The following is a 24,155-nucleotide window of genomic DNA, read 5'->3' on the forward strand; positions in this document are numbered from 1 at the left end:
ATTAAACAAACCATGCTTTGAAGCATATAAAATCATAAAATACATAGAGAGGGTTTACTGTTGCTAGTAGACCAAATAATTGCCTATAAACACACGCCATTAGTACTACGTGATAAGCTTGCAATGAGAGTTTGTACTGCTAAAAATGGGGCCTGAACCTCCCCACTATCAGCCGATCGATGAAGAATCTCGCTTAATTAGTCAAAATCTAACATGATCATATGATTAGAAACTAATCAACAAGCTTAAACTACATTTGTTTAAGGCGGCAGTGGATTTGTAACTTATTCAAGAATTGTAGGCGGCTCAGAATTGTTTATTCACTAGTTTTTTTTTTTTTTTTTCATGCTTCACTTTATAGTTTGAAAATTTTGAAAGTAGTTAGAACAAAAGCTGTATGGATTAATTAATAATTAATATAATGATATCGAACTAATCAGTGTGAATTAACAATCTATCAGCTGCGAACTTGGGGATCATATATTTTTGTTGGGATCATCTTTCTCTGATGAGTTTCATTTGTTAGAGATTCTAGGCAATAGGTGAAGTGGGGAAGAAGTTGATGGCAATGATAGAGAAGAATAATAGTTGTGAAGCAGATGAAGAGAGATCAGTCGAAAGATTATAAGCTAAACCTAGCTAGCCTGAGGTCTTTTTTTTTTTGGGTCCATATAGTAAGCCAAATTTTGGTTCTTTTCAGCTTCTTCATTCCCCTCATGAACGTGTCCCAGTTCTTCTAAGGACTCCTTAGGTCATAATCATCATGTGCTTCCCCTCATGCAGCTATCTTGATTTGTTTAAACCATGTGAGATGAATGCAAAATTGGCTCGGGCTTTGGGAAGGTGAGCCTACTTTTAATTGGATAAGTTCAATTTCGAGCAGGGATTAGACAAAACGATCAGGCCCCATTGTCTCCTTAAGGCTTAAACTATCCTGATCAACCAACAAAATTTGACCAATTCATCTTATTTTGGAGTTAAAGAAATATCATCTTGAAAGAATAGTTGATGCCCACTTAATTAATTCTATTTCAAATGTGGGCAGAGGGTCTTGGGCCCAAGGTGTGGTAATAAATTGCTAATTGATGGAATCGAGTCATGGAGTTTGGAGCATTAGCTTCAAGTTTCAAGTTTCTTCTGTCGTATAAGGCAGGAAAAAGACAAACAAGGGGGGCTTGGTTTCCTTCCAGGGTGTATTCCAATTTCAACTGGTAAAGCTCTTTGGAATCTCATAGAATAACTTGAGCTTTCTATAGTTAGCTTGTTAAATTGACAATCAATTAATTTCTATGCTGCTCTCATTTTTTCTGACGCATACCCATAAATATGAGTATGAAAATTAGATCCTCTCAATTTTTGAAAAAAAAAAGAAAAAGAAAGAATGTATCATATTAAACAAATATCTGAATTTAACATTCACCTCCCAGCACTAGATAGCTCAATTTCATGATGCTATATTCTTTATTGTATTTCATGCAACTTTGCTTGCTCAACATTAAGAAATTTCTCGTCTCTTCCCAATTCCCATAAAGAAAAAAACAAATCCCCGTTGTTTTTGTTTTCAAATGCTGAGAGAAATTGACATTTCTTTTGGAACTTAACAAATAAGAAGGCAGCAAGATTTCTTTTCCCTTTCTATTCGGTCATTAATTATCAACCGATTTTAAACCTAAAGTTGAACAAACCCCTTTCAACAATTTTCAAATTTTAGAAAAACCACGTAAGAGTTGGCAATGGAATCAGCCAGGCCTGCCTCCGCAACTTGGCGTGGTCCATTATTTTGCTGCTTTTGCTTTGGTAGTAAATGACAAAGATTTATGATTGGCGATCGATCCCAAGATGAGTTTCCATAAGATCCTTGGCAGCTTTTGCTTTTCTCTTCTACGAAGTAAAAGAAGTGAAGAAGATGCTTGAGTGAGGACGATTCTGTTTGATCCACAAAAGATTCAATCATACCAAGAAAGGAAAAATTAAAAAGAGAAACAGCTATATTTTTTTTTAGCTTCTTTTGCATATTCTTGGGACCATACAATAATTTGGCTAGAGTTATTGTCACCAACTTCACGTTTGCAACCATTTAATGCAATTAGTAAACTATTTCAATAATTATATTTGCGTTTTTACTGAATCATTTTTAATAAAAAATTTCATTAATTAGTATTCGTTAAACTTATTAAAGCTATGATTTCAATATGGGATGAGGGAAAGAATGGATACAATAACATTAATTTTCAATAACCTTGCACGCTTCAAAGTTGAAGAGTATGGACCATATCTAATTGTGGTCCAATTTTGTACCCATTCTCCATGAGTTTTCTAGATGACCCCGCCCCATGATCAACTTCATTTTCCTCTTCTTTTGGCATTGGCATAAACGTCGAAATTTGCCTAGGCAGTATCACCCCTCGCTTTGTCACTTACAATCCTAGAAAAACGAACTCTTCCCCCCTTCCGAGACTTACAAGATGGACTCCATCAATCCCAGTTTACAGTTAAGATTGAAACAAACTTCCTAATAAAATTTTCGTTGAAAAGGACATTTGACCAAAATTAGTCTGTTGTTCATTAGAAAATCCGTCCAAAACTGTCGTTTAATTAAGCACAAAACAAGAACCAGACCACTTTATAAGCACCACTAACTTTGTTCATGTTTCCCTCCCTCTGCTTGCACTTAGTATTAGTTCTTTACACCATAATTAATAACAAGGGAAAAAAACAACATTAAAAACATAGAATGAACTCGGCTGCAGGCAACCCAGAGCAGAAGAAGGCCACCTTATCGCATTATCAACGAGCACTGGTAACGAGTCCCCTGGTAAAAATAGAAAAGGCTACGACACCTACGCCGTCGTCCAGGCAATATTGCCGTAGATTTAATGATTGTTTCTGTATGGGGTCGGCTGCCGCTACGAGCCCACAGCTGCAGCAGCAAGAAAGAAAGCAACAACGTTTGCAGCAGTCGACCTCCAAATTAGAGCAGCAGGTATAGTTTGGACTTTGGACCACAATTATTTGTTAGGTGACTATTGGGTATAGGCGTGGTTATAGTTTGGACCATAATACTGTTCTGGTGTCCATGGGTGGTACTTAAAAAAAGAAAGTTGATATTGATTTTTTTTTTCTTTTTTGAAATGAAAAAACCATTTTCCATCACAATAAAATGATTAGACTTCTCCTTCAAATGGAGGAAAAAATATGGTTATAAATTATTAGTTTAATTTTAAACTTTTTCAACTTAATCATTGAAAAAAGACTGAAGTCCAAAAAAAATTTTGTAAGTTTTTGTTTTTGGATTCACATGGTATATTTTTGGAGGTAGAGGCTACATGTCAATTTTGTAGAGAAGCTCAAGCTTTCAGGTTGACCGTCGCAATCATCAAAGTGGACTGAGCTTGTTTGGTATATACATATACTACAGCATATAATGCCGGAGAATCTGAATATGAGATCCATTCACTCTGAGGAGCAAATTCTTTACTTTTCTCCAGTTTGGCAAACGCTGTTTCACCTATTGATTTAAACTTTTTTTCAACATTAAAACTATAAACAGATAAAATAAAGGGTTGGCATGTGGCATGGATTGTTTTATGATTCCATTTATCTGTTTTTATTTCCTTTTTCATGTTTATTTCATGCAAGAACGACAACCCCATATTATATATTGCAAGTGGGCCACAAAAGACCAGGATATGATGGGTCTTTAACTTGGGTTAGAGGTTTTGATACAGAGAAAATTATGTGTCTTTTGGGCTTTGGTGAAGGTGACAGACCTTGAAAAGGAAGTCCAGAAACAGAAAGAAATTCTGACCATGTACAAAATGAGAACGGAGAGAACACAAGATAATTTAAGGTACTGTCTTCAAATAGCTCAGGAGAATGGATTCTTGGACCTTATAACTAACAACAAATCTCCCATTTCTCCCGATGTTGTCAATGTTGGTGCCAGTCCTCAAGTGCCTGCCTCAGTTTCTCAGCAATCGGATCTAGGCAAAATCATCAGCCAAGCCAAGATGAATGGATGGTACATTGACCCTGTCGAGGTAACGTCTCTTTGGTCCTTCATTTCTTTATTTACAATACAACTTGAAATGTAAAATGGTATTATAATTGATTGAAGCAGATTGAATTGCAAGAACTGATAGGCCAAGGAAGCACTGCAGACATTTACAGAGGAATTTGGAGAGGCGTTGATGTTGCGGTGAAGTGTATATACCCCGATTTCTTCCACAAAAATGAGAAAGGTGTTACATTTTTTGCTCAAGAAGTTGAAACATTATCTAGGCAGAGACATCGCTTTATACTCCAGCTAATGGGTGCATGCCTCAACCCACCTACGCAAGGGTGGGTGGTGACTGAGTTCTTGAGCATGACACTCAAGGATTGGTTACATGGGCCTGGAAATAACAGGGGAAAAGAGAGGGTGACACCACTTCCACCATTTGAAGAGAGATTGACTAGAGCGGTGGAGATTGCACAAGCAATGCAATATCTCCATGAGCAAAAACCAAAAGTTGTTCATCGTGATTTGAAGCCTAGCAACATTTTCCTGGACGATGCCAAGCATGTCAGAGTGGCAGATTTTGGTCATGCTCGGTTTTTAGGTGATGAAGAGATGGCACTTACTGGCGAAACAGGCAAGGATTTCTTTTCCTTTCCCTCCCAACTGAGTGACGGATTAAGCCACTCCAAATAACTTTATTAAGACATACCGTTGGTGACTCTAGTGACTTGCTCTTGTCCTCTCAGGAACTTATGTTTACATGGCCCCAGAGGTTATCAGATATGAGCCTTATAATGAAAAGTGCGATGTCTACAGCTTTGGAATCATTCTCAATGAACTAATCACCGGCAATTATCCCTATGTTGAGACGAATTATGGACCAGCCAAGGTATTTAATCGATTATTCGTTCGAATATAACATTTTGCCTCATTAATTATCTGTAATCATTAACCTTTATAAGAATTATTAAGAAAAGCATAGCACATTAGAACCCCCCCCCCCCCCCTTTTTCCGTGGAATACTCTTTAATTTTAACCATTCTATTAAAATCTCCTCAAATATTTTTGGTTAGAAAATATTGGGGAAAAAGAAGTCTAGAAAATAAAGTTAGTCAAGAGACTAGTACAAATCCATTTGATCTGGTTGTTGGTTAGATTGCTATGGAGGTTGCAGAAGGAAAGCTAAGGCCAGCGCTTCCAGAAGACAATGGCGAATTAGGGAAGCTGATTGACCTTATTTGCCAGTCATGGGATGGTGATGCTTCTGTTAGACCAAGCTTTGCAAATATCACATCTACTCTGCAAACGATCCAAAACAGAATCAAAGAAAACTGCTGAGTACTCCTCCATACACCATCCGATTAGATAAACAAAATAGCCAGTGTACTAGCTAGTAACTTGTTTACCTGTCAAAGCCGTAGTAAATATATTTAAACATGTTAAATGCTACAATAGTCTCTGTCTACAACAACAAGCGTTAATGTTTGGTAGTCTAAGAAATAGTTGTGATTGCCGCCCTTGTCGTCTTTGGGATTTTGCTTCCCTTTTGTTCCTCGACATTCAGGTGCAATTGTGATTTCCTACAAAAATTTGGGGAACGCATCACAGTTTATAGGGATTATTATTCCGAGAAGGTACTGCTATACGGGGGGCCTAGCAAAACAACGAAATAAAAGCCCATGCTTCACTTTCTTTCATGTTATGAGATAAAAGATTGAAAAAGTCTTGTGGTGTTAAAGAAAGAAATATGGAGCAGATCATATCGTACAAATTAATAAATCACTCAAAGCTGCCTCTCTTTTTATTTGCTATTCTTTTTGGTTGCGGTGATAGGGAAGGGATGGTCTGGACCTTTTACTCTTTAGCATGTGCTATATGTCACATGAACTAATACAGTGTGCACATTAAAACCGATTTTTGTTGTCAACCCATCCAACACAATGCGTCAACTTTTTTCTTTACACTTGTTTCCTTCTTCGTTTATACCTTTTAGCATTGCAAGTTCAATTACCAAAGCATTATCCAAATTACTACTATTAAAATAGGGATAAAGATATATACATTATTATTCAGGAATTTAGGTCGATCATGAAACGAGTTTAAAAGGACAAAAATTTTTCTTTCATGATTAAAGCCTCTCTACTAGAGTTGAGACAAGAGGGTCATCCTTAGTCGCTGCTGTAAATATCTTTTGTTAGTTTGGATGTTACAGCATCAACTTATCACAGACAAAACGGAAATTCAATGCAAAAGAGAGAAAAGGACACATACAAATTCTAGGATAAAGACATGTGAGAAAAAAATTAAAGGTCATTTGGATTTCGAGCCATGCATGATATAAGCGTAGCCACGTCATAAGTAATAAAGTTGCATGCAATGATAAATCTTTTTTTTTTTTTTCCCACCTGCCATTATTAATAAAAGAAAGAAGATAACTCCTCCATGCACTGATATTTTCTCATATTTTGCCCTGGAAATGACTGAAAGTTGAGCTATTGCAATCAACACAATCTCCCCCACACTATGCACGATAAGCTAGAAAAATGATTGATGTAGGCCAAAAGTAGTAGAAAAGTCATGTCAATGCTCAAATTTCTATGCCGGTTATAACGTTTTGTGGTTGTCGTATTGATGCCCAGCTATGGTGTAATTATTTGTTCTAATTAATGCGGCATAAGCCACTCCCTGGTGCGTGACGGCTATGATTTTTCTCAATCACCCTAAAGTTGTTGACTCTAAGAAGGAAAAGCAATGAAATAAAAAAACAATACTAAATCGGAGTGGTTTTTCCAAATTCCATGTTTCACGTTCCTCTATTAAAAAATTTAATTATATTTAGCAGAGCTATTTTTACTCGATGATATGAAGTGAATTATTCGTGCTAATTAATGTGACATAAACCAGTCCTCGGTGTATGGTCCATTTTCTGTTTTATTTTTTTTGTTATAAAAAATTTAGACAGAGGAAACAGGACGAGAACATGTTTCAAACTTCAATACTACTTAAATTAAATTTATAAATACAAAAATTATTCATAATAAAAATTAAATTAAAATTTTATAAACAAAATATTTAATTTTAGCTGATCAAATTTTTTTATAAAAAATACCTTAGTAATATAAGATTATCTTTGAGATTATGTACTTGTAAATTAAATTCCCGGAAATACCCTTCACCTTCGTCTCGTTGCTTCCGGTATTGCCTTCTACATTAACATTATTAAAAATATATATAGAAGGGCCTATGGTCTTTTTGGTCCATTAATAATAAAATAAGACTTCCAGTCTCAGTCAGCTAGCCAGTAATCTTCCTCCGGTAACAGTACTGCTACTCTATGATATAAGCTCTTATTCATCTGGAACCACGAGCATAACTATGGTCAAAAGTTGAATCCCATTTCATTATTGGTTCTTTTTCTTCACTCCATTCTTGACTCTCCCCACAGTCTATTTCTCCATTTCCCACTTTAAACTCTTCAGCATTTTCCATTTTTCTTTGGATACCTGTTAGATGATTTGTTGGCTTATAATGTGAGAGTAACAAGTGCAAGAGTTGATATATCACTGTCTGAACCAAATATCTATCAATCTTGGTCTTTTTCTGTTGTTTGTTTCTTGCTTTACCATATCTTTTCTGCTTGCTTTTTGCTGTCATTGCAGTGCTTTTTAAGTATTGTAGTCGAGCATCTTGTTTCTACTCTTTCTGGGTATTGTGTGGATGCTTATTTTTTCTGGAAATCTGTATCTTTTTTCAGGTAAAGGCAAAGGGTACTCAGCTCTTTTGATGATGCGATAAAATTGTTTATGATTTTTGCAAAAGTTATAATTTTTGAGTTTAGTTTGAAAGTGAGAGTAATAAGTTGAAGACTGTTCATTTTCTTTAAGGAGCCATTTATTGAGCTTTAATAGCTGTTAAGATCTCATAAAAGAAAGGTTGCATTTTTTAGGTGTAAAATTTCCTCTTTTATTCTTAAATATAAATCCGATCCTTTACTTTATAAGTGGAAGCCGACTTCTTTGCCTAATATTTTTACCTCTTGCCAGGGTTTTGATGGAAGCTAAAGACATGTCAGAGAAGAGAAGCACTGCAGGAGGAGAGGTGGTGATTCATGTTTCCGGTGAAGAAAATCCAAAGGGGCCAAAGGGGTCTTCTCCAAAAGAAGCAGAGGCATTGGCCACTAAGCTAAATGATCAAGATTCACCCAACAAAGCATCAACTGAACCTGGTGCTGTTACTGCTGGTTTGGCTAAATCAGTGCCAGCGAGTAGCCCGTCTTCGGAGACCACAAATTTTGGTCCAAGTGTAAATAAGCCACCCAAAATCCCAAGTTCAGGTAATGAGCCCCCCTTTTGTCGAAAATGGTCATTGGCAAAACCCAAGTCAAGATTTGGGGAACAATCTTATCTTCTTGAATCTGATCAAATGGAAGAGAACATTTTAGCTAATCAGGAACAAGTTGGTGTTAATTCACCTTATAGACACTCCTTCAATAAGGCCTCCCCTAATAACAAGTCTACGAGAAGTATTAGGACAGATTCTGCTGTGTCGAAAACGTTATCAATGGCTTCTACAGGCCCCAGTGGAGATGAAATTGAGGACATAATTAAGAAAGTTAAACTGCATAAAGAGAAGCTTAAGGGAGTGAAACCTAAGGTTGTGATTGAGTGTGTCGTATTTTTGCTCCTCCTGGGGTGCTTAATAGCTAGCTTAACTGTAGATAAACTACAGGACACCCATATTTGGCATTTGACAATTTGGAAATGGTGTGTACTTGTGATGGTTATATTCTGTGGTATGTTGGTTACTCGTTGGTTTATGCATCTTGTTGTTTTCTTGATTGAGCTTAACTTTCTGCTACAGAAGAAAGTGCTCTATTTCGTTCATGGTTTGAAGAAGAGTGTCCAGGTGTTTATTTGGCTGAGTTTAGTTCTTGTTACCTGGGTTATTTTGTTTCTTGATTTTAAGCGATCAAAGGCTACCACAAAAATTCTCGATTATGTAACCTGGACTCTAGTAAGCATTCTCATTGGAGCATTTTTGTGGTTGTTGAAGACTTTGCTGTTAAAGATCTTGGCTTCCAATTTCCATATGAATAAATTCTTTGAGAGAATACAAGAATCAATCTTCCATCATTACGTGCTTAAGACCCTTTCAGGACGTCCACTTATGGAGATTAATGGGATTCCAAAGGCGCCAGCTCATTTGACTGTTAGCAATGCAAAAAAGGGTAAAGGAGCAAAAACGAAAAAGCTTATTGACATGGGAAAGGTCCATAAATTGAAGCGAGAAAAAGTTTCGTCTTGGCACATGAAGGTGTTGATAGATGCTATCACAAATTCAGGGCTTTCCACTATCTCCTATACATTAGAGGAAAGTGCTTATGATGAAGGTGGCGAACAGACCGATAAAGAAATTACTAGTGAGGAGGAGGCACACTATGCTGCTTATAAAATTTTCTCAAATGTTGTCCGAAATGATGGTGATCACAATCCCAAGTGAGAAAATCAGCTTTTCAGGAAGCTTCTAGTGATTTTGTTTTCCAGCCAATTTTTCCTTTTTGTCTTACTCTAACTATATGCTCTTTATGATCAGTTACATTGATGAGGATGACCTCTCAAGGTTCATGATTAAGGAGGAGGTGGATCTCGTGTTTCCATTGTTTGAAGGATCAAGCACTAAAAAAATTTCCAGAAAAAGTTTCACAAACTGGGTGGTAAGAACACTGTATGAAACTCCAATAAATGTTGAGTACTTTTTTAAAGTTCTTTTATATTTTACGGTGGGGTGGGGATTTCCATGTAAATAGCAAGTATTAAAGTACTTTTAGTAATCCAAAAATGCAACAGTGAGTATAAGAAAATTTTGCTGCTATCATTTTCTGGAAGCCCATATCGCGTATGTTGTTCTCTGGCTTATTTGACTATTAGATCCAGGAAGAAAAGAATGTTACACGTTTCTGCTGTATTAACATGAACAAAATTTGACTACACTTGGCAACTACATGAAGGAAAGATAATCCGACTTCTCTAGTGCTTTTTGTGCTTTTGATTTAGAATCGAAACTTTGAAAGTAAAAAACTACTCCTTTTCTGGAACTACATATCTTTGTAACGAAATGCACCCCGTCACATATGACTTCATGGTTGTAGTTTTTGATGAAAAGACTTTTGATTTGGACATAAAATGCAGGCTTTTAGATAGAGAAAGATCTTTTTGTTGTTAAATGCACTATGCCTCTGCGATCTCATAGTTTTGAGTTTTGATGGAATAAACACAAATCCTGACATTTTATCTTGCTGTAGTAAACCCAATAAGGAAAACCTTCACAAATGGTAGGGAATCTTTGATTAACATGCCTGTTTTTGTTATTTCATACAGATCAAGGTTTACAATGATCAGAAAACACTAGCACATGCTTTGAGTGACACCAAAACAGCTGTAAAGCAATTGAATAAACTTGTGACAGTGGTCCTGATTATTGTTGCTGTTATCATATGGCTTCTTCTGACGGAAATTGCGACCACAAAAGTGCTTGTTCTCATTTCATCACAGCTTGTAGTGGCAGTTTTTATGTTTGGAAACACCTGCAAGAATATATTTGAAGCTATCATATTTGTATTTGTGATGCATCCATTTGATGTTGGTGATCGTTGTGTGGTTGATGGTGTTCAGGTAACTGTTGAAAGGGTATGTGTCTGTATATATGTCTGGAAAAAGATTACTAACTATGCTTATCACTTGGTAACTGACAGTTGTTGGTTGAGGAAATGAATATTTTAACCACCGTCTTCTTGAAGCTTGATAATGAAAAGGTGTACTACCCAAATTCAGTTTTGGCTACAAAGCCCATCAGCAACTATTACAGAAGCCCTGATATGGGTGATACTATAGAGTTCTCCATTGATTTTATGACCCCAGCAATAACGATAGGCAGGCTGAAAGAAGAAATAAAGAAGTAAGTTGACGGTAGCTTTATACTTCCTTTAATTCATGTGTAAGATTGGATTATGTGAAAATCAAACCTTGCTGTAGTTCCAAGCAGATGTCCTTACGCTTTGACAATTTAATTGACCGAAATAATTATCAGAGGACTAAAATACTTTTGCCTTAGTCTGGCCCTATAGATCTTAATTCCCCTCTCTGAGCTAAATGTTCTCATTGTTGCTTGTTGCATTGGATGGTGTTCTGGACCCTGTAGAAAGGGTAAACAGTCTGATTCATTTACCAACGTACTTTTCTTTGTTAGCATACTAGTGCAATGGCCTTTTGATACATCTATCTGTTTTAGTTGAAAGGAAGTAGGAGAAGAGGCAGAGCTTTAGTAAGCATTTAACTCTGACAAGATAAAATCTAATTGGAATAGTCTTTTAAGCTGTCAGTTTGCCCTGCATCTTAAGTTTCCTGAAAAAAAATGCTTACATAGTTCTTAATGCAGCCAAACTATGAAAACCCTTATCTACGGTAAATAATAAAGATAGGAGCACATGTAAACTGATAGCTTTCTAGCCAAACAAGCAATTGCTATTAATTTTTTGTATTGTGTTTTGATCTCGATAGTAGGATTCTTATTATGTTTATGGAACTTACAATTTTGCATTCCAAGTTCATGTTGTTCTATATTACTTATATTTTTTGTGCTATCAACCAGGCATTTGGAGGCCAATAATACCCTGTGGCATCCTAACCACCTTGTGGTGGTGAAAGAGATTGAGAATGTGAATAAGTTAAAGATGGCTCTCTATTGTAATCACACAATGAACTTCCAGGACTTCAGAGAGAAGAACAGGCGTAAAAGTGAACTGGTCATTGAATTGAAGAGAATTTTTGAGGAGCTGGGTATAAGATACAACTTCCTTCCCCAGCATGTGAATCTCAACCGAGTCAATCAAGATAGGCCAGACGCAACATATGTGACCGCCTAATCATTATTGCTTTTTGCTCAAGAGTGTTTTGTATGGTGGTAAGCATGCCCATTTTACTCCTCTTTAACAAGGTGAACTTGTGCAACTCTGAACAATCATCAACATTACCAATCCCTTTTTTTTGGCATGATAATAAAGTAAAGGCCACTAATTGTAATATTTGGGCCTCAACATTCCTTATATCAGCATTGCTTTTCAGCTTAGATTTAGATGTGTGCTCTTTATCTGATTTGCATTTGTTGAATAAGTAATTCCAGATTTCGAATCATAACATTTTGAGGATTTAATCAGTTGAAACTTTGTGTATATAAGGGATCCCTTTGAGAAGAAAATGGTCACTCACTTACTTGTGTTGTTTGTGAAAGGGGAGCAATATAAATTATGGGTAGTTGAATCTCATCCTAGTCGACTTTTGAATTAAAACTTTATGGAAGACAGCATTCTGGGTTCTGTCATGCTAGTCACTAGTCAGTGATATGAAGCAATTATTTTATTTCATCTTTTGAAAATGTGTGCACTCAGTTCTCATGGTATCTTTGTTTCAACTAGAGATGGCAACTGGCAGAACTTTATGGGGGCTTTGGCTAAGAGTGATAATGAAGCCCTTTAGTTGTGGTAACCTAACATGGATGAGGGGAAAATGGTTCCGCACAAGACGTTCCAGGTGGTAAATATAATATATATATATATATATATATATATATTATTTTGTCCAGTAAGATTCTGAGATGTAAGCTTATTATTGTATCTATGGAATTGAAGGGTTAAAGACCAATGCTATGTAGCATTGTGGTTTGTTTCAAGTTTTCCTTATTAAGATAAATGTTTTAACTCTTGCGATATTTCAAGTCTCTGATCCATTATTCATATATTTGTCGGGAAGAATTCATTCTCTGAAACTAGTTTTCTATGTGAAATAAGAAGTCTCACCATTGGACAAAAAGACCTGAAGTAGTAAATGATATATTTCTTGTTTGGACGAGTACTTTGCTTACATCCAAGGTTTGTTGGCTAAAGACTTGATAGCTTGATTCACTAGGATGGCACCTTGTCTTGGTGATTGCTCCGCTACTCTTTTAGTATTAACCCCTTGGAAGTCCTCTGCTAGTCTCACAAATTTGGAAAACATTCCAGGAAATTGTTGTTATTTGGACTGCAGACATGAGATTGACCCTATCATAAATTTGGTAAAACGTGAGTTTGTTTAAGGCTGTTATTTTCAGTGGCAGAAATCCATTCCATGTAACCTCAATCCAGTAAGATAACCTTATCCATTAAACCCAGGTGTAGAATTTGCCACAAGGGACAGCATCAGAATACACGTCAACCTCAAATCTTCAGCGTCCTCCATTTCTCCATCCGGCCGTAATTTTCTTCATAAACCAACGCCAAAGTCCAAAACTATTACCAATTACAATCCACGAAGAACAGGAAAAATAAAGATCAAATTAGATTTAACCACTATCTCTAAGATCTATTTACTTAAACAATGTGATTTATTTATTTTAGAGACAGATACCAATGATGAACATTGGAGATGTGTCTTAAAAATTAAAAATCAACATAAAAAAGATAAATTGATTTGTGGTTACAATTTCGGTAAGTTCAAATCGAACGAAATAAATTATATTATCTTTAAAAAAGAATTATTAACCATAAAAAATTGCATACAATGATTTCACATCTATTTAGCCCCGAAGATCTTTGTTATCCGAACAGATAACCAAGCAGTCAAAAACTTTCTCCAAAATAAAAAGCTTTCTGATAATCCCAGACAAATTAGGTGGTATAATTTTTTTTGTTCTTATCATTTTCAGGTAGAGTTCATCAACGGAGATAAAAACCTCCTTGCAGACTTCTTAAGTCGACCACATGGATCGAGGAAACAACCTATCCATGATGCAGGTGGATGGAGAACCGTCAAGAAGAAACCAAGTAAAAAGTCATCTTCTTCTTTTTCTACTCCTTCTTCTCCACGACCACTGATCTCTACAAATCTTAACCTAGGATTTAACTTTTATAATAATCATAACCAATGATTATATCTCTACCAACAACCTCTTTATCGACCCCCTTTCATGAAGATTCAATCAGAATACTCACAATTTGCTCAAGATCCAAACGACTGGACACCTATGAGTTATTCTCAAATAGTTTTTTCAACAAAACAACTGCTTGAAAGAACAAAATTCTTTAACCCAGAGATTAAAGATTTTTACAACCTTGGACTTGAACCACAAGTCTACAATTTATTAAACAAAGTTTGAAATCAAATCTCTCAGAAAATAAATCCAGCTTTCAAAAAGGGATAACCAACTTAGTTGAGTTTTTAGTCAATCAGACTAAAGAATTTTTGAATTTTAAAAAAATAGCTTTCCAAAACCTTCTATCCACAAATCTGCTAAAAAAGCAAGATATTGATTTCTTTGCTTTGGAAGAAAATCAGTACAGTCTTCAAGAAATAAACAATTTCTTGAAAATATTTTGAAAAAACAAATTATGTTTCCTCTAAGCTAAACAAGCTTAAGAGAATTCTTCTTTTTGAAAAAGCTGCGGTATTCTTAACTAAAGAATTATTCCAGCAAATTAATTCTTCTATTTTATAGTCAACAGAAACACTGTTGATAGAAAATTTTTTTGAATATTATACTTCTACATATATTTATAATACTTCTTTTGGTGAGTACATACCTAAACTTAAGTTTCGACTTGATCATGAAACTTTTGATGTAAAAAGGATTGAATTTGATTTAGTTGGACAAATAATTGTACAAAATTACTCTTTTCACCTTTTAAAAAATTTTTCAGCTTTTATTAAATATCACTTTATTGAATGTGTAAAATGGTCAAAACACCTTTACTACATTCATTTTACTATATTAAGTCTTTTGGGTACCTTTCAAAGAGAAAGATTTTATCAATCCTACCAAATATGAGAATTTGATACCGTATCCGGTGGACATTTTTTTCAACCTCTAAATATACTTGATCCACCTATAGACTACATCGAATTCTCAGATGATTTAAACAAAATCATCTCTAAATATACCAACCTAAACTCTTACCACTTCCAAACAAGAACTGACCTTATGGACAAAGCAAAATTCTTTCTCCATTTAGCCACAAAACCAGACTATCCAAAAATAGCTTGCTGGACAGATGGCAGACGTATTTTTGTTATCAAATTTCTGAAACCACATGACGATCTTGATATAAAAAATGCCCCAGAAGCAATTGAGCTTTTGAAAAAATTATCAAAAATGAAAGATCTTGATCATCCGACCTACCTATTATACCAGTATCAAGAAGGATGACAGATGTGAAACAAATTATATTTCGGATCTCTTCAATCTCTCCAGTCCCTTAACGTACTGGATGAAAAATTTTATAACTTAAACAATGCTATGGAAGGATAAACTGTGCATATTCTAATCCAGGGTAAGCCAGAATCAACAGCCGACACAAAAAGATAAAACTCCATTCGACGTCAACGACTAGCAGACATAAAATACTATAGCAGTCAACTGTAGCAGTCACTGTAGCAGACAGATAAAATGTCACTGTAGCAAAAAAAATAAAAAATAAAAACCTATTACGAAAGATACCGTAGCAAGTCACTGTAGCGGTCTGTAGATAAAAATTCTACTGTATATTGTAACGGTAACTGTACAAAATTACTGTTCATAGGTTAAAATTTTTCTATTTAAAGCCTCATTGTATCTAAGCTCGAGGAGGTGAAATCTTTAAAAACCCAATCCTTTTTCTTCTCTCATATTTCCATCTCTTTTTTTTTTCTTACCTTTTATCCTCCACTTGTATACATATATACATATATAGCTTTTGTAATCCTTTATACATAGATCTTTTTCGTACCTTTCTTATAAATGGAATCAGAGCTCTAAGCTTGTACAAAGGTTTGCTAAAGCTTATATTATAGATTCAACAATAAAGATATACTTGTTACTCATCTTGTAAGATTTTCTTCACTCTTACTTGTATCTTCTTCTTAAGCTCTTTGTTTTAAAGCTCATATGTGTATATCTGAGTTGTGGCTAGCTTTGTGGCCTGAGTTGCCTTTGTTGCTAGCGTTTTCAGAACAACACACTGATTTTAAGCACCAAAAAATGGAAACTTGTGAAAAAAATTCTTGTATTTGTCAAGATAAATCTTATAATCATGATTTACATATAGATCATAAGTATGAATCTAGTAATATTAGCATAAGTAGAACTGTAAATGGTTTAATAGATTTAACTTCTTCTTTTTTTCATAAACTTTTTATAAAAATTGATAATATAGAAGATAAAGTAGATATGCTTGTAGAAAAGATGGACTAAAAATATGTTCCTCAAGACACATCAACAGATTTTAAACCACTTTACTATGGCAATATTATGATGAACGATGATAAACCTTCATCTTCCTTAGCAAAAAAAAAAACAAAAACAACTTGATTTTGACTCTTATAAATATATTGTTGAAAATTTTAAAGATAAAATGAAAAAAACTGATGATCCGAAACAACGGATTGATTATCTTCAGGCAGTTGAGACTCTTTATGAAGAACATAAAGACCTCCTTATTAAATATAAATATTATTATATGTTTAACTATGACACAACCAGTGCCAGTAGTAAAAAAGTAAATGATGATATAGTAGATGATAATTTTAAAATTCTTGTTACTAATCCAGTAGTCAAAGATGAACCACTTTCATTCGATGAAACCATATTTGATGAAACTGAAAGTTCTGATGATCAACCAGATCCAGAACAAAGTGAAATTCCTATCCCTCAAATAGAAGCACGTGGGAATAGAAAAGCAAAAGCAATATCTAACCCAGATATTGATGATATAAGACGTTTTTCAGATTTATTAGATCCTGATATAATGGATCAACATCTTCCTCATTTAAAAGAAAAATATTCTCACCTAAACAAAGATGAGATTAAACAAACATCTTACTCTGGCCAAACAGGTCAAGTTAAGATAGAAATCCCTGTTATCGATTCGTTAAACAAACGAACGGTTTCTCAAGGCAGTACTTATTTAGACTTAACCAAAGTCGCTCTTAAAGACAATGAAAAAATCATAGACGATTGGACACAATCTATGTTTATTGTTGTCATAGGTTACAAGAAGCAATTGAATAAAGAAAGATTCTTCAACTACTTTGTGGCACATGACAAGGTGATGTCTTTTAATTTTTCAAAAAATGAGAAACTATAACCCTCAGAGAATAGCAAAAATCAACTCTGTTAGTCGCAGGAAATATACCTCAACTTTTGAAAGATTTAACCTAAATCTTAAAAAAATGAGTTTTGTGGTAGTACAGAATCCCTGGATCCCACTCAATAAGCTCAATTTATTTTATCAAAAATAAAATTATGTGATATTAAGTATTTAGATGATTTTTCTAAAAAATATCTTTTTGAATATCAAAAATTGGATAAAAACATTCAAACTTTTGGTTACAATAATATTTTCTCAAACTTTCCTCACCATAGGATGAATTATGTTCGTAAAATTACCCCGTTTACCTTGAGTTAAAACTCAAAATTGTTCATGTTGCAAATCCAAGCATCAAACTTTATGATACTCTTAGATGTAGAATACACTACGTTCAGAATCAGGTTACCGAATACTGCCTCAAGCAAAAAACTGCTAAGCAGGTAAAATCTAAACTTTCGTATAAACAATGTACAAAGATTTTGGAAAATGAATTTGAATTTGGTTGTAATGAACAATCTTTTTCAAAGAAACATCGTTTTAAGAAAAAACAAAAATATTTTTGAAAAAAGTGGAAACCCACAACTTTTAAACCTAAAAAAGGTAAATTTATTGTTAAAAAGAAGAAAAAATCTTCTAAAAATAATTGTAAATGTTTTCTTTGTGATCAAGAAGGTCACTATGCAAATGCTTGTCCTAACAAAGGAAAAAGTGCGAAGAAAATGATCAAAAACCTTGATGAAGCTTTTCTTCAAATTTGCTTTGCTGATGAATTATTTGACGAAAAAATTTATTATGAAGTTTTTTCAGAAATGGATTATAGTTCTTCTGAAGATGAATTAGATTTTATTTTTATGCAGAATATTGAATCTAACCAAGGTAATGTTTCAGTAACCTCTTCTACAGGTACAACAACCACCAACAAAGAATGTATGGTTAAACTCAAAAATATTATGAGAAAAACTCATTTTATTTCTGATGAAAAAATTAAAGAATTACAACTCATCAAACTAGATGAGATTTAGAAAACAAGTTGATTTAAAAAATATTAACCTTGGTCTAAATGCCATATAAAAAAATTATATGGTGACACAGTCACTAATGATTTTAAACAAGGATCAGTAGATATTTCTTTTTTTACTAAAAAAAAAAAATCGTTTTCTTTCTAGATATCCAAAGGTCAAATACATCCATATAGGAATGATTTTGATCACCATTAAACTATTATTTTTATCCACAAAGGATATTCCCATAATAGCTATTTTAATGGACCATCATTTTCAAAACCCTGCTAACACTGTAATTGGTGGAATCCAATCCAATTTAGCAGCAGGAGTAATTTTATTTAAAGTTAAACCAAACTATTTTATTTCTATTTTTGATGAAAACATTAAAAAATGTTCATGTCTTCGAATCAAAATAATCAATTCTGATTTCGAATCTACTTCGCATGATTTTTCAATCAACTGGTCAGCGATTTATGAATTTACAAATACTACTAATACTTCTATCAAACTGATAGATTCTAATATTATTAAAAATTTTGAACCAAATAAATTTGATTCAAAAATTAAACCTAAATTAGTTAATCTCGCAAACTTATTAATCCCAAAAGGATGGTGTCTCGAAGATTTTTCAAATATTTTTGAAAAACAGAAAGTACCAAGTTTAGAATTTTTCTCATCAGGAAAATCTTTACTTTAAAAATCCAAATGAATCAACCAGTTTTAATCCAAACCTGGTTTTACCTCCCATAAATGTTTTTGATCATAAACCCGATGATGATGCAGAGAGTATAAATAGTAATCAATCTTTTTGTACTCTTTATCGAAGTTCTTTCTCAGGTTTTCATAGTACAAACAGTACAAAAGCCCTCCGACGAGCAAACAATATGCGCCAATCAGGTAATATTGATAATGCTTAAATTCTTATTTTTACAGGAGATAATTCATCTCAGCAAGGTACATGTGATAACCAAACCCATTATCATTCTGTTAATTCTGTGATTAATTCTCACACTTCTACTTCTAGAAAAACTGAAATAAAGATATTAAAATATTTCATTCTATAAATAATTATCGTATTTAAGACCAAAAATAATATCATTTGCCAATAAGGTACGATATTATACTTATATAGAAGGTTATTTTTATTTTCAAAACTATAAATCCTATAGTTTAAATATTTTGATTGACACAGGAGCAACAATCTCTAGCCGTCGACCTAATGCTTTGTCGTCAACAAAATGGAAACCCATGAAGCATCCTATAATAATAGTAGGTATTGATGGTAAAGAAACCATTGTTAGCCTAAAGGCAAAGAATATACCTATTGTCTTAAATGATAAAAAATGCATTATACCTAAAATAAAATGTCTCCATGCATATTAGGAAAACATAATATTTTAGGTATTAATAACTATACAGGGTTTACCTCGTTTAATATTAGAATGGTTTCTTACCATGAATGTTGGACTGGAATGTGGACTGGTAGTTAGTTTTATCAAACCTTTGTCAAGCAATTTTGAAATTTGAACTTCAAATTCATCTATATCCTGTTTGGTATAGATCATGGGCTTTACTTTAATAATCTCTTTAGGAGAATGAAGAGTAAGTTCACAGTATCTGGGATTGCATTTCCAAAGCTTCAATAGGTCTTCACTGAAGTTTTTCTACAAAATTCTATAAAGCCAATGTTTTTCATTAATAGCTTTAATTTCAGAAATATGTGTTATTTTTAGTCGAAAACCATTATCACAAACATGGTTATGTTTGGATAAAAGAGGAACTTCTACTGATTTTTTATCAATAGTAAAGATAAGATAATCAGAATAAACAAAAAATGGTAAATATATATGTATAAAATTATTTCCTAATAGAATGTCTCCATGCATATTAGAAAAACATAATATTTTAGGTATAATGAATTTTTTATCATTTAAGGCAACATGTATATTCTTTGCCTTTAGGCTAACAATGGTTTCTTTTCCATCAATACCTACTATTATTATAGGATGCTTCATGGGTTGCCATTTTGTTGACGGCAAAGTATTAGGTCGACAGCTAGAGATTGTTGCTCTTGTGTCAATCAAAATATTTAAACTATAAGGTTTATAGTTTTGAAAATAAAAATAACCTTCTATATAAGTATAATATTGTACCTTATTGGCAAATGATATTATTTCTAGTCTTAAATCATTTTTTGTATAAGTGCCAAAAATACGATAATTATTTATAGAATGAAACATTTTAATATCTTCATTTCTAGTTTTTCTAGAAGTAGAGGTGTGTGAATTAATCACAGAATTAACAGAATGATAATGGGTTTGGTTATCACCTGTACCTAATGGCCTCTGTTTCAATAGTTGTGCCTTTTACATCTACAACACAGGAAAAGGTTCACCAACCAACATCCATGTCAATGATATTTTAATAATATTTTGATAATATTATAAATTAATAATATTAATTTAATAATATTTCAATAATATTTTAAATTGATTTGATATTAATTTACAGAATATTGGATATTGATTTAGTTGATTGCATGAATTAATTTAGTCATTATTTTTATTTATTATATTTTTGTTTTGTAACATTTTACATTTGTATAAATAGGTTTTAACCTTCATTATAATATTCGAGTCATTACAATAAAATTTTCATTATTTTCTTATTTTTTATGACGTCAAAACGATTTCATAATTTACTTCGAAAGTGAATCACCTTGAATTAATTAATATTTACTTATTCTCATCATTGGTTTATTTTTATTTCTAACTTCATTTTTGCTTATACACTTCAATTTTTTTGGGTTTCTTTTCTCATCTTCAATATTTATATTTTATATCAATACTTATAACCTTTTAAATTTTCATTTTATTTTTTTTCAAAAGCTTAATGGCGGGTATTCAATGAGAAAATGTACAATAAATTTCAATCATTTGTGATGAAAATAACTACAATAGGTGAGTTACGGCTATACATAGTTTTCTAAAGGGAATAAAATTATAGTTTGTTATAACTAGAGAACGTAAAGCACCAAAAAGAAAAAAAAGAATTTGATGATAATTTATAGATCGGCTAGAGGAATAAAAAAGTAAGAATTAACGAATTATGACTTGGTTCATTAACACTGATGTTTCTTCTATCAATATACATTTTAGGTAATTTAAACTTGCTAAAAATGCTTAGGATTTTCTTGCAACACGATACAGCTCTACTATCTTTGCTCATCAATATCATATTTTGATAACTTTATCTCATATTCGTTAAGAACCAGGTCAGTTGATTGATGATTTTTATTTTAAAATGCAACATTTATGAGACATGCTTGAAAATTCTGAGCTAAAATTCAAAGATGAAAGTGATGTTAGTAATTTTTATTACTTATCGAAATCAAATTCGTCTTATTCAATTTTTAATAGCACTTCGAGATGAATTTGAGAATACCAAGTATTTACTTTTGTGCCGACATCCTTTGTCAACTATGGATAACGCTTTTATGAAATTGATATATGAGAAAACTTGGTTGGGTATGAGTCAGACTCATAGTGTTGGTTCATTAACACTGCTGTTTCTTCTATCAATATACATTTTGGGCAATTTAAACTTGCTAAAAATGCTCAGGATTTTCTTGCGACACGATATAGCTTTACTATCTTTACTCATCAATATCATATTTTGATAACTTTATCTCATATTCGTTAAGAACCAGGTCAGTTGATTGATGATTTTTATTTTAAAATGCAACATTTATAGGACATGCTTGAAAATTCTGAGCTGAAATTCAAAGATGAAAGTGATGTTAGTAATTTTTATTACTTATCGAAATCAAATTCGTCTTATTTAATTTTTAATAGCACTTCGAGATGAATTTGAGAATACCAAGTATTTACTTTTGTGCCGACATCCTTTGTCAACTATGGATAACGCTCTTATGAAATTGATATATGAGAAAACTTGGTTGGGTATGAGTCAGACTCATAGTGTTGATACTATTATTGCTGTTGCTTTTTAAAAAAGTATAATCTATACTTTTTACAAATTTTTTCACGATATGGGAGGACTAATCATCCCGTTCAAAAACATAGAGCTAAATATCATTATAACAGTAGTCTATTCATGATCCTTGCACTAACAAGACTGCTGTAGCAACAACCACTGAACCAAACAATTTTGAATCTTCTTCTGAGACCATTACAATCTCCACTACTAATATGTAAACTTTATTCAATCAAGTATTATCTTGATCTTATGTTCCACTATCGCATCAGGTAATGTTTAGTTGTTTGATATTACCTATGAAAATCATATGATTATTGACCCTTCTTTATTCAAAAGTAAGATAAATATACCTAATGGTCTAATCATTAAAATAGCAAATGGATCTGTATTAAAAGCTAGCCACATTGATAATATTGAAACCTAAAAACTATGTATATCTAACACTTACCTTGTTCCTGATCTTGCCTTAAATTTGCTTTCTGTTGGTTAACTTTGTGACATTGGTCTTGATTTGCATTTTTCATAACGATATGGTTGTATTATTTTAAATCCTCAAATAGGTCAAAAACTTGGAATAGGGCGTAACGTTGGAACACTATTTGGGCTTAAAACTTTAAAAATTCCACAACATTTGCTTACTGTTGCTATATCTCAAACAACTAATTCTTTAGTTTCTTTAGATTTATGGCATTCTCGGCTAGGACATGTATCTATTTTTCAAATAAAGTCACTTGCTTCCATTGGTGTCTTAGGTAATATTTTTTATGATATTTTTTATTGTTTGTCTTGTCAACTTGCAAAGCAAAGTGCTTTACCTTTTAATAAAAGTGATTTTATCTCATCTGCTCTTGTTAATTTAGTCCATTCTGATATTTGGGGTCCACTTCTACGCCTATCTTAGGATATTCACATTACTTTATTACATTTATTGATGATTTCTCTCGTTATACTTAGATATATTTATTCAAACAAAGAACTAAACTTTTATCCATTTTTCATGAATTTAATAACATGATACAAACTTAATTTTCTAGAAAAATAAAAATTTTTAGGTCTGACAATACTATTGAATATATAACAATTGAGTTTCGTAACTTGTTAAAGGATGATGGGGCTCTTTTTCATAAGTCTTTCTTATATACTTTACAACAAAATGGTCGAGTTAAAAGAAAACATTGTCATATTCTTGACATAGTTTGTAGCTTTTTCATTTTCTCTTTCTTTTCTGAATATTTTTGGGGTGAAGCTACTTTCACTACTATTTACACTATTAATTGTGTTCCCAAACCAGTATTAGGCACATGATCTCCCTATGAGTGTCTATCAATAAGGCACTTGATTACCATTCTCTTAAAATTTTTAGATGCCTTGTTTTGTTCTACTTCTTACTCATGAAAAGACTAAACTTGAACCTAGAGCTAGATTATGTTGTTTTTTAGGTTATGGTATAGAACACAAGGGGTCTAGGTGTTATAATTCAGTATCAATGTATTTGTATCTCAAGACATGTAGTTTTTTAGAAACATAAAAGTTCATTAGTGTGTCCTCATCACATTCACCGTGTTTTTCTCCATGTATTTTTACATATTTATATTTTGATTTTTCTTTAAATGAAAATATTATTATAAGTACTTTTGATTTGAACAATGATCCATCTTTTTTCGCTCTTATTATGTTTGATCTGACTGAAGCTTCTATTAATACAGTTGTCCCTTCACCAAACATACCTCCTCCACTTCATTGTTCCACTTGAGTAAAAGAACTCAACACTCAACTTTATGATTTTCACTGTTATTATGCTTTAGCTACGTTACCTGAACCTCATAACTTTTGTGAAGCTATTTTTAATCCTATGTAGCAGCAAGCAATGGTAGAGGAATGTCAGACTCTTGAGAAAATTCATATTTGAGATATTGTTAAATGATCTTCTGATAAGTCAATGATTGATTGTAAGTGGGTTTACAAGATCAAGACTAGATTTGATAGGCCAGTGAAATGT

At 33.0% G+C, this 24,155-nt stretch overlaps 2 protein-coding genes across 2 annotated transcripts; both read left to right on the plus strand.

Annotated features, from left to right (window-relative positions):
* The first annotated feature begins 2,330 nt into the window (after positions 1-2,330).
* Positions 2,331-6,534, plus strand: LOC111284479 (serine/threonine/tyrosine-protein kinase HT1-like). The gene is made up of 8 exons (XM_089761602.1): positions 2,331-2,983; positions 3,762-4,040; positions 4,121-4,634; positions 4,747-4,889; positions 5,156-5,301; positions 5,565-5,634; positions 6,213-6,291; positions 6,488-6,534. The coding sequence occupies exons 1-8, from the start codon at positions 2,735-2,737 to the stop codon at positions 6,532-6,534; spliced, it is 1,527 nt and encodes a 508-aa protein (XP_089617728.1). The 5' UTR covers positions 2,331-2,734.
* Positions 6,535-7,303: 769 nt separating this feature from the next.
* On the plus strand, positions 7,304-12,789 carry LOC111286626 (mechanosensitive ion channel protein 10-like). Its single transcript, XM_022876687.2, has 7 exons — positions 7,304-7,754; positions 8,044-9,495; positions 9,593-9,713; positions 10,378-10,671; positions 10,752-10,954; positions 11,648-11,959; positions 12,471-12,789. The coding sequence occupies exons 2-6, from the start codon at positions 8,051-8,053 to the stop codon at positions 11,919-11,921; spliced, it is 2,337 nt and encodes a 778-aa protein (XP_022732422.2). The 5' UTR covers positions 7,304-7,754; positions 8,044-8,050; the 3' UTR covers positions 11,922-11,959; positions 12,471-12,789.
* Positions 12,790-24,155: the final 11,366 nt, after the last annotated feature.

This window comes from Durio zibethinus, chromosome 6, assembly GCF_047325235.1.
Source record: "Durio zibethinus cultivar Kanyao isolate XHJ-2024 chromosome 6, ASM4732523v1, whole genome shotgun sequence".
NCBI lineage: Eukaryota > Viridiplantae > Streptophyta > Magnoliopsida > Malvales > Malvaceae > Durio > Durio zibethinus.

Excerpts from the sequence above, each read along its gene's own strand:
- LOC111284479 (XM_089761602.1), top strand. The coding sequence starts at position 2,735 with ATGAACTCGGCTGCAGGCAACCCAGAGCAGAAGAAGGCCACCTTATCG. Across the intron at positions 5,302-5,564 it reads GCAAATATCACATCTACTCT|GTGCAATTGTGATTTCCTAC; the intron begins GCAAACGATCCA and ends CTCGACATTCAG. Across the intron at positions 6,292-6,487 it reads AAATTCTAGGATAAAGACAT|TTGAGCTATTGCAATCAACA; the intron begins GTGAGAAAAAAA and ends AATGACTGAAAG.
- LOC111286626 (XM_022876687.2), top strand. The coding sequence starts at position 8,051 with ATGGAAGCTAAAGACATGTCAGAGAAGAGAAGCACTGCAGGAGGAGAG. Across the intron at positions 9,496-9,592 it reads GATGGTGATCACAATCCCAA|TTACATTGATGAGGATGACC; the intron begins GTGAGAAAATCA and ends CTTTATGATCAG. Across the intron at positions 10,672-10,751 it reads GTGTGGTTGATGGTGTTCAG|TTGTTGGTTGAGGAAATGAA; the intron begins GTAACTGTTGAA and ends GGTAACTGACAG.